The sequence below is a fragment of the Corvus brachyrhynchos genome, unplaced genomic scaffold (genome assembly GCF_000691975.1).
Source record: "Corvus brachyrhynchos isolate BGI_N302 unplaced genomic scaffold, ASM69197v1 scaffold14, whole genome shotgun sequence".
Lineage (NCBI taxonomy): Eukaryota > Metazoa > Chordata > Aves > Passeriformes > Corvidae > Corvus > Corvus brachyrhynchos.
This window is the reverse complement of record NW_008239110.1, coordinates 1,691,704-1,702,200: the sequence shown is the minus strand read 5'-3', so window position 1 is coordinate 1,702,200 and position 10,497 is coordinate 1,691,704. Positions and strand designations below refer to the sequence as shown.

Genomic DNA, 10,497 nt, shown 5'->3' with positions numbered 1-10,497 from the left:
CTAGAAGAATCAAAGAAAATTGAGTGCATTATTGAATTCATGCCACATTGTCTGAGGAAGAGATGGGAGTTATGTATAGTGGTAACTTTTGTCTTTACTGTACTAACAAAGCTGTGGGCATTGCTGTCAAACCTAATTGTCTGCAGTGCATCAGGATAAAATGAATCTTTTATCTAAACTCCTACCTAGTGAGATTTTACAAGTGAGAAGTGGATTTCAGAAGGAAGCTTTACAATTGATCAAAATCATTTGCCATTATTTGCTGTACACAACTCTATCCTAAAAATCCTAGTGACAACAATTTTAAAGAAGCACCTGGCTTTGGATTGGAAGCAGACTTGCTTGTCATGCTAGCAGTTGCAAAATGCAGATATTCATTTTAAAGCTGCCAATTTCTCATTTTGATCTGACATATTAAAAAGCATATAATTAATGGTTGACATTAGTAATTAACATTAACTTTATGGTGCTTAATATGCCATCATTCATCCATCAAATAACTGGTATGCATAATGTCTTTGCATAAAGGTTTTAATTGCTCAAAATGATCCTTCAGTTCTCAGGCTCTGTGGTTTAAAGTAGTAGTAAATGCATTTTAAAAAGATGTGAATTTTTCATTTATTGAACGTAAACATTGTTTTTGTTTCTCCCTAGGAGCGTGCACGAACGTGTAAGCCAGGGACTTCAGCTGGGAAACACAGCCCCAGACGCACAGATTCCATTAGTGGCTAAAGATTTACTTGAAGAGCCAGAGAATGTCACAGACACCGCCTTCCCCTCAGCTTGCTGATGCAGCTGCAGGTTAGCACTGACCCTCCCTGCAACCTGCTGGATTTGGTGCTATTCTCTGCATCACAAACTTTCAAGGAGTTTGTATTTTGGGATATTTCTCCTTCCATTGAGTGATTTACATATGTATAAATGCAAAAAGTGGAATCTGTGCTAAATGTTTTGACACAAAGAAATATTGTAGTGTTGAATTCTTTAATAGAATACAAACACATTGAGAACGCCAAAGGGGTTTGAAGCTATACAAGCCTGACTTCTTTTTCACTACTAGTCACAGATTATAATCAACATACAAGTTTTATACAATATAAATAAGAATACTGTTTATCGCTATATCCAGAATTTACTTGGTTTTGTAGAAGTTTATTGGTGTTGAACTGTTCATAATGGCTGAGATTCAAACTAAATTTTTAAAAATATTTTTCATTTGAAGGCAATTTTTAAGAGGTTGCTTACTTGAGTGTTGCCTATTGCTAAACCCTTATATTCATGGTCATAAAACTATTTCATAATCCATTCTAATTATTTGTCTTGCTTTACACTGAAGGCTTTTAATCTTGAAGTACAACATTCCATATGTGTGTGAGCTCCACATGCAATGAGTCAGCTTTGCAGTGCATAGAAAGACACCCCAGTTTGATCTTTAACATCAGTAGCTAACACTGTATTGTGTAGTTACAATGAAATCTTGTATCCCGTCAACTAAAATTCAGAGGAGTGAAACATAAAATATTTTTTCCCATCATGATATGAATTAGATACAGTTACAAGCTCAGGAGTACTGAGTTGGTAGTAGAAAAGCTAAAAGATCCTTCGTTTGAAGCAGCTCTGTGGTAGTTAGGAGGCAGCATTAATGAAAGGGGCAGTGTGCAACAGTAGTGGTCTCACACCGCTGAAACGTGTGAGAAACAGCAATACAAATCAAAGGAGGAAGTTGTTAATGTCAAAACTTTCATTCATTTCCTACAGTGACATAGCTTTTTTATTTTATATTAGCACTGTGAAGTAGCAAGAGCAGCAAGCTATTATAAACTCCTCTGAGAAGGAGGGGAGTGCAGTTGTGACCTGCTTTATAGAGATGTGTTAGGTAGCACTACAGAGATAGGCAAACCTTTCCCACGCTGCTTGAGCTTCTCGCCTTAAGGTTGCAGCCCAGAGGAGAGAGAGAGCAGCTGTCACAGCTCTCCTGCTCCCCCTGCCAGGCAAACAGCCTGGGCCTCACAGCACTGTTCTATCTCCCATTTCTCCCCAACTTCTGTTATGGCTGATGCTGCAGAAACGAGGTGACAATCTGGAAGAAGGCTGGCACAAATTGTTTCCTCAGCTAAGGCAGAGTGGGGACTCTGTATGACCTTCTTGTTTATTCTGAGGCACGTAAGGAAGTGGGAAGTCACTCATGGCTTAAGATAGTCTGTCCCTGTACTGTTAATGAAAACAATTTCATTGTTGTTTCTGAAAATTAGCCTTTCCTGTCTAATTCAAAGTCAGCTGATCAATGCACGCAGGTTTATATTTATTTTAATATTATGTTTAACTTGAATTGGAGAGTTTGGGAACTAATGAGCCCCTTTTTCATTGCCGTCTAATGAGGGCAGTTTTCCTGACTCATTTGGTGCTTCTCATTTCCTATAACCTAATAACTGCCCAGCATTTAAAATTACATTTAATTTCTGAGTTTTAATGCACTTGTCATTTGCAATATTAAGAATGCATTATATTTTTTTATTCTAGTAGTGTTGGATACTACAGATTCAACAGTAGACCTAACAGAAACAGATTATGCTTCATTAACAAAATTCTGCACAAAGTACTGCCCCTGTTTCTAGATCTGCAGCTGTTGTTTGGTGATCCTTTTCAAGAGTAAATTCTTCTGTAGTGCTTTATTTATATGGTAACTTTTGATACAGGAAAGTCTTCTAAAAATAGAAAGGTACCAGCTTTTACTGAGTGAATTCTTTCCAGATACAGTTTTTCACTGTGAGAAGTGTGTAGAAACAACAAAACAAATAAATAAAACTCAACCCAGTAAAGCACAGTAATGCTTAAGTGTACAGGGCAAGATAGAGTGGATGGAAGTAAGAAAGTGAAGTCAAGAAGACAAAAAGGCAGGTTTTAAGACATGTTTTGTATTGCAGAGGGGGTAAAACTATGCCTTCAGGATTTATAAACTGTGGTTTTGTGAATCTATTTAAAATTGCATTCGTTAGGATCCATTTTTCCTCCTTTGCTGCCTGTGTGTCTTGATGACTTACAAACTGCTTGGGATAGAGGCTACATTTTTAATGTGGGTACAAACACTCTGTTAGAACAGTTTCCCTGTTAATTGAGATTTCTGGTACTTCCAGACTGCACATTATTAATTGTAATAAATTTTCATTACTTTTTAGTGGAACCGGGATTATACTGAGAAATTATTAACATGGTGCCATGTTCTTCTCTCTCTAAAAACAGGTTTTACTCTCTTAGCTTTGGATATACCCAGCAAAGCCCTATCAGATCTCCAGCCACAGCCTGTTCTGTCAATGATGAGGCTGTTTGGATGGGATGACATGGTGTGGCCTCAGCTGGTGTCAAGATATCTAAGTCATCTAATTCAAAACAGGTGAAAAATTGCAACTGCTTGTTCTTCCAGTACCTTTTCATCCTTCATTAGACTTGAGGAAAATCTTGCTTCAGACTGTAATGTTTCATTAAAATGGTCCAGATTCTTTAGATCTTCTCAAAGAGGGTCAGCTTGTGCAGATTGCCCAGGACAATCCAGTCAAATTTTTATACCTGAGAAATTTTATTTTCACTAAGTAAGCCTCTGTGAACCTAAGATGGATGGGTGGTGGTTGTTTCTGTGGTATGCTGTTTTTTGCCTGCCTTGCCCGCTTCTGAATCAGGTTTTGGAAGCAGGGGAGGTGAGAAATGAGAGAAAAAGAGGGAATATTTCTGTGTCGGACTGTATTTGAAAGTGAAAAATGTTGCACATTTTTAGGGTACATAGTGTACTAAGGACAGTAACTGTAAATCAGGATATGGTACAGATTATTTAAGTGTGATTGACAAAGATGAGGCTATGGCCTTCTTGCAGGGAGGTGTTAGAAGAGGTTGAATTTAGTTCCTTGTGTGTCAGTTTGGAACTTGGGAAAGGAGTGTTGAGTCCTCTGCTATATTTCTCTTTTATGATTTTTATAGGATGAGTTTCATTCAAGCTTGCAGATACCTGGCATGTGCTGAATGAAATAAGAGTATTGTTTAGGTGCTTTAAGTTAATTACCAATTCTCTCAGTAAATGCTCAGGTAGGTGATTGAAAACAGTTACTTAAGTATTTGTTACCAGTATTCATTAAGCACCTGACATATTGTTAACAATGTATATACATAGATGCATGGTTTTCCTCGCTCAGATTCCTTGTGAAAGGACAGTGAGTACCTAAGGTAAGATATTTTTGGTAGAATACAGAGGTATCATATTAGAAACACTGTTGTCTTGAAAACACTATTTTTGGAGCATGATTCATGTACTTATTTATCTTAGGCAGTTGTAGAGCAAAAGTTATCAAAGTATCTAAGTGCTAGGATCTTAAGACTTCATGGTTACTGTGCTCTGACAATATTCACATCAAACATTCTCAGTTAAAAAAATTGTTTCCAATACTGTTATACCCTGCAAGCTCTGGCAACATACACACGAGCTGTGGAATTTCTTCTGCAGTAGAGCCTAAAATATCCTCTCCAGATCCATGTTGTGTAGTACATGATAGTGGTATAACCTGTCTAAACTAACTCTGAGCATGTGAATAAGCTCACTGTTTTAAAAAGGACCACTTGCCATGCTTCTAGCAGGTAGTTATTCTACTTTCCTTTCTGAGGATTAGGAGCATATTCCTTTCCAGTTCTAAGAAGATGCCTAAGTGGTCCACCTACCAGCCAGCAAGAGAAACAGGAGTGAGACTACAACAGAAAGTGGTTTTGTGAGCCTTTGGGACCAAGTAGACTAGCTGTGTACATCAAGATTACATGAGACTGAACTTGTTTATATGTTACTGCAAGGAGCATTAAGTCCATAGGCAACCTATTTGTTCTCTTTTGGTCCTGGAATTCAGTGTTAAATTTTTTTTATTTGCTTCCTTACTTATTTTGTCAGTAGTACTTCAGCAGGGATGTTCAGACAAAATATACAGGTGTCACTGGTTTTAAGTAAATGAAGCAGAAAAAACCCTCAACTTCATTAATGTTATTTAGTGAGAAGTAGAATCCAGTTTGGTTTCCATCTGGACCTTTGTTGACATTCTGTTGCAAGCATGAGTAAAAAATCAGTAGAAAATAAGTAGATTTACATGTACATATATCAAGAAAGAGTACAAGCATTTTTCATTAAAGTTGAAGTATCCAGGACTGACCAGGGAGGAAGTATCTCAAATAAAACACATAACTATTTTCAAAAAACTTCCCTGGCCTGAAGCACACATGCGGCTCTTTTGATAGTAATTGGGAACAGAGTGCAGAACACACCTGCTGTATTTAGCAAGGAGTTTCTCCAGAATTAATGATGCAAGGTTGATATGCTTGGGAAAATGACTGCAGCATCTACTCATGGTAGTGAGGCAAGTAAAACTTCGGGAATACAGAGCAGCAGAGTACAGGGACTGTGCATTGTGTGACTCTGGTCTGACACCTGACTGGTAGAATGGTAGCAAGTGTTTGAAAGCATATATAGCAAATTCGTGTGGGAATGTATATACTTGTGTGTGTATACCTACCCAAATGAGTATGTCTGTAAGTGTACTGCCAAGTACAGCAGTTTCCTTTCTCATCTCCAAGATGACCTTTTATGTTTCCCTTTTGGATCTGTTTCAAACATGGCATATCTTTATTTGCTAAAGCAGACCTTCTCTTCTCCATCTTTAATGTAGTTAGAACTAAGCAGACTTCAGAGTAGCATGGGGCACCTGGGCTGGCTTTGTATGAAAGGCTGGAGCAGCTTAAGCAGTGTCAATATGAAGTACCAGGCTGATTCAGATAAACTATTTCCAGCATTGTACATTGTCAGTTTAGGTAATGCAGTCAAATCATCCATTGTTAGAGTAAGGCATTTCCCATTATGTGAATTTTCCTCCCTCTGTTTTATGTAGCCAAAACGTACTTACACGTGTTTATGTGAATCTCCAGCCAAATGAGAGACACTGTCACCTTTCTGCCTACTTTTATTAGATCTCTCTACCTTTTTTCTTCCTCTTCTACCTACACAGTTCACTGTGTGAAGCTTTTTCTAGCATGGGCTATACATCCTACGAAGCTTTGACAGTACGTTCGTGGTTTCGCTGCGTTTTGCAAATGTTCCTCGATCAACCAAGTGGCGCCTTGGCCAAGACAGATGCTGAGAGAACAGTTGGTAAGTGCTCACATTTCCCTCATGTTTGCAGTAACGGGGCTATATTGCAAAGCTGGCAAACATTTTCAGCTAATTACAAAATGTATTTTTGTTTGTATTCCTTTACTTTTACCTAATTACAAAATGTGTTTCTTTACACTGCTTGTGCTATTTATTGATAGTTTGCCTGCTCTGCATATGACAAATTTATCACAAACAAAGATAAAAGAGCTTGTTTCCTTGGAAGCAAAGAATAAAAACTTGCTCCCAAGGAGACAAGTTATTTTTCCCCCATGGAGAAACTGCTCTAAAAAAAGTGAAAATCTGAAGTAAATACTCAGAAATCATGCTGTGAATGGCCTAAAAGAAAAAAAAAAAGGGGGGGGGAATCTAGCTGCAATTAATTCTCCCCTTTTTTATACTGGATATTTTGCTTTATTAGAGCAATACTTCATCCCTTCTTCTAAAACCACTGCAGTTCTAATTATCTATAGAACACGTCTTCTAGTCATTATTTCTCATACATGTTTTCCAGATTTCAAAAAATAAAAAAGAAAGCCATCAGCTTGTTTATCCATACGTTAAACTCTTCATTCTCTTACAACTTGTATCAGAAAAATAATTGGTTTGGACTTACATTCTTTGTCTGGAGAGATGCAGTTGGTTGCCGAATACTTGTGTTTTAGGTATTTTAAAATGGGGTTTTACTTTATCATTTTGGGACTAAATTAAATCTAAAAGCTGTATGCTGTATTTACTGATGTGCTCTCTTGTAATAATCAGGAAAAGCCTACATGGAGCAGCTGACTGAAATGACAAGACTGATTTTTAAACTCTCAGAAGTAGAAAACATTCTTTTAAAGGCTAATGTTGGACAGTCAGTTTTCAAGCAAGACCCAGAAAATGCTCTTGTCCAGTTCATTAAGGTACTGTACATCTGTCCCTGTGTTAGTTTCATAGGATAATTTTAGTGAAAAGAGACTATGTATCAGATTTAGAGTGCTGAAAAAGAAATGACTCACAAAAGTCTCATGAGAGACCTAGTAAGCTGATTTATATTTATTTCAATGTTTTTGTTTTCTCAGGCTGTTGGTAGAACTTACAGTGATCTTCAGACACTCCCTGAGAAATCTGCCATGGTAGCAAAGACTCTGGAGTATTTAGGTGATGTATTAAAGTACGTAAAACCCTATCTGAAGGCAAAAGGACCCCCAGAAGGTCTGCAGCTTACATATTGGATCATAGGTAATTATTTTACAACCTCTTTTCTTTTAGGAAATAGTTTTAAGGAATCAGTAAAATAAACTTTTAATACTTTTTTTCTCCTCTATACTATCCATATATGTATTTCCTCTATACTATTTAATGTTTGAAAAAAGAAAGCCACCAAGATACCGCAGTTAGATATTTTTTTTTCCCCAGATTTTCTCTAGATCCTGATGTATAACCTCTTTGTGATTTTTGTTTGTGGGGTTTTTTATTACCCCTGCAAATCAGTATTTTCAAAAGTAAGGTGTTTTCACATCTTTCATTACTGAAAACCACCTGTTTTACCTAAACAAACTCAGAAACTGTGACAAGAGTTGGCTTCTGGCTATTTAGCTGTAGAGGGGATTATTGTAACTCATAGCAGTTCCTAAAGTTACAGCAATTTATGCCCACAGTGGATCTGGTCTTCCCATAGAGGGTCATGAGATCTTTTCATATGAGGTCTTTTGTTGTCTCCTTCCTGTGCTCGCTCATTTTAAACAGAAGTGATGAGCTCTGAGTTTTTCCTATAGAACATAAAGGTTAGGTGTATACCCTTCTGAAAGAATTCCAGGTTTCGAACCCTGTGGATTGAGACAACCTGCAGCTTTGGTGTTAGGTATCCAAGCTATGGGGCATAGCCTGGCTCACCAGAGAAAACACTGTAGTAATCACTTATTTGAATGATTGCTTCAATCACTGTAGTTAAGTTAGAAATGGAAGTGCAGCCAAGGAGTCATAGCATTCAGCAAACTGTAGGCAGATTTGGTTAGGGCCAATGTGGAGGGGTAAGGTAGAGTTTAAAACTCTGGTTTTAGGGAGTTTAGGAAAAGGTTTTTCACCCAGAGTGGGGTTGGGCACTGGAACAGGCTCCCCAGGGAAGTGGTCACAGGACCAGCCTGACAGAGTCCAAGAAGTGTTTGCACAATGATCTCAGGCACATGGTGTGACTCCTAGGGGTGTCCTGTGCAGGGCTGAGAGTTGGACTTGGTGATCCTTGGGGGTCCCTCTTAACTCAGGGCATTCTGTGATAAGCAGTATTATGACAGGCTACATGGTGTGTAGTGGAGTTATGGCAGTGGCCAAGTTGGCTCAGGAATGTATTTTGCTTCTTTTGCGAACTGCTTCTCTGACATACACTCTGTGCTTTACTAAAATGCAAATCTAGCATTTATTCATTAAGTGTGGAACCACTGATAGGGTGGAAAAAGAAGAGTGCTTTAATTATCAACGAATGTGCCAGTCTGACCCACTTACCTTTAAAAATAGGGTAAACCTTATGCATCTTAAAAGAGAGGTAATGATTTGCATCCATACACAGTTTACGTCGTGATTCTAAGGAGCACAGGGAAAGCATGACCAAGATGCAAAAGGTGCATTAAATGTACTGGAATTAGAGTTTTGTAAGATACTTTATTTTTATATTGTGAGATCAGCATACTTTGATACACAAGATCAAATTAATCGTTTTTAGGTATCCAGAAGAGGGTTGAAGCCTTGGAAAGTAATTTTAGATTGGTATTTTCCTTTTTAGATTGGTGTTGTCCTTTTTGTTCTTTGCAGTAGGAAACGATTAATCTTCAATCATGGTGTTGTGTGCAAGAAAATGTCCCTTCTTTTTATTTAAGAAAACATAAAGGAGGTTTAAAAGAAAAAAAAATCAAGTGTATTTCAATCACTGCTTCACATTCTGTGGGCTTGTTAAATTACAAGGACAAAGCATGAAACTTAACAAATCTAAACACCTCCAGTCTGTAGTCAGATTGTGTCTTGTACTGTCCCATACATCACAGCAGTGATAATAGAAGGAGTACTTTTAGCTGGAATGACCATGTTTCTTTCAAAGCAGGAAGCTTAGACAACATTATTAGGAGTATTGTTAGGTGATCGTTCTCTTTCTCTATGATTGATCATTGTGTTTTCTTTCACTCCACAAGATTAATGTTGTTTTGCGTTGTTTTTAGAGATGATAATGAATGACTTTTATAGATTAATAATATCTTGTAACAGCCTACTTTTGATTTTCCATTATTTTCAAAGTCTTAAACATGTCTCCTTGGGATATTCCTGTATTTTCAACCCAGCAAACTTTTTCTTGCCTCTAATTAAAATACAAAGTTTAAAATGTCTGTGGAAACTACTACATAAGAATCTTGTTTTATTTAATGTGTATTTTGAGTATTAACACTTCTGAGTATGGAGTTAGTTTTTCATGAAAAATTACACCTCATCTGCAATAAAGATGTTTCTCAAAGTTGGGGTATTTACACATCAACACCTTTTTCCTTTTTTGGTTTTTTTTTTTTGCAAGTCAAAAGAACAATATTAAAACTGGCTCAAAGCTGTGCAAGTGATACACTATTGTGCTGAAAACAAGAAAGATGTTCTCTGAGGCTCTCAGTTTGTGAACTGGGAGCCCCACAAAGACCTGGCAAGACTGTGCTGGTTAATGGAGTTGGCTGCCCTTTGTTCTTCTTAATCTGTTGAAATTAAATGCAATTTGAAGGATATTTAATGCTTTGCTAACATTGAATTGCTGTGTGAGTAGTTGCTGATGTGGTGTTGCCACAGTGGTGTTAAACAAATGTGAAGGGAAGGCAAAGGCAGCATTTCTCTGTAAAAGGGATGAATGCACACAGCAAGGTCAATGTTCAAGTGCGTGTGTGCTGATTGCAATAGGGTTATGGATCACGTTTAGTTAAGTTTTCTGCAGGGATCTAAGAGATTCATCCTTTCTTCAGCATTGCTGTACTTTTCCTAAATCAGCTTCGCTTGCCTAAAAACTTCTAATTGTAATGTGTTGAATTAATTTAGTATTTCATTTTGGTGAACTGTAAGTGGACTTTTGAGTTGTTTTGACTGGGATTTTTTAAAAGGATGCCATGGAATGAGTACATGGAAGTGAGACAATTCAGTTGCTCTTACTACTCTCACATTATGTAATTTAACATAATTGCCTCTTTAGGCTTTCTTAATTTTTTTCCTAACTGTAAATTACTTTGGGATTTTTTAAATTTTTTTCAACAGGATGTCTGGTAAAATTCTGTGCACCGATACTGGCTACTTCCAAGGCACAGCAACTCTTGTTTCGCATTGTGGAT

At 37.4% G+C, this 10,497-nt stretch overlaps 1 protein-coding gene across 1 annotated transcript in view; it reads left to right on the top strand.

Moving 5' to 3' along the window:
* Positions 1 to 10,497, top strand: part of MMS22L (MMS22 like, DNA repair protein) — a 90,911-nt gene that overhangs the window by 65,146 nt on the left and 15,268 nt on the right. The window contains 7 exon segments of the mRNA XM_008637910.2: positions 655 to 735; positions 737 to 801; positions 3,241 to 3,391; positions 6,027 to 6,169; positions 6,932 to 7,074; positions 7,234 to 7,393; positions 10,424 to 10,491. Of these exon segments, the coding sequence (XP_008636132.1) occupies positions 655 to 735; positions 737 to 801; positions 3,241 to 3,391; positions 6,027 to 6,169; positions 6,932 to 7,074; positions 7,234 to 7,393; positions 10,424 to 10,491 (811 nt within the window).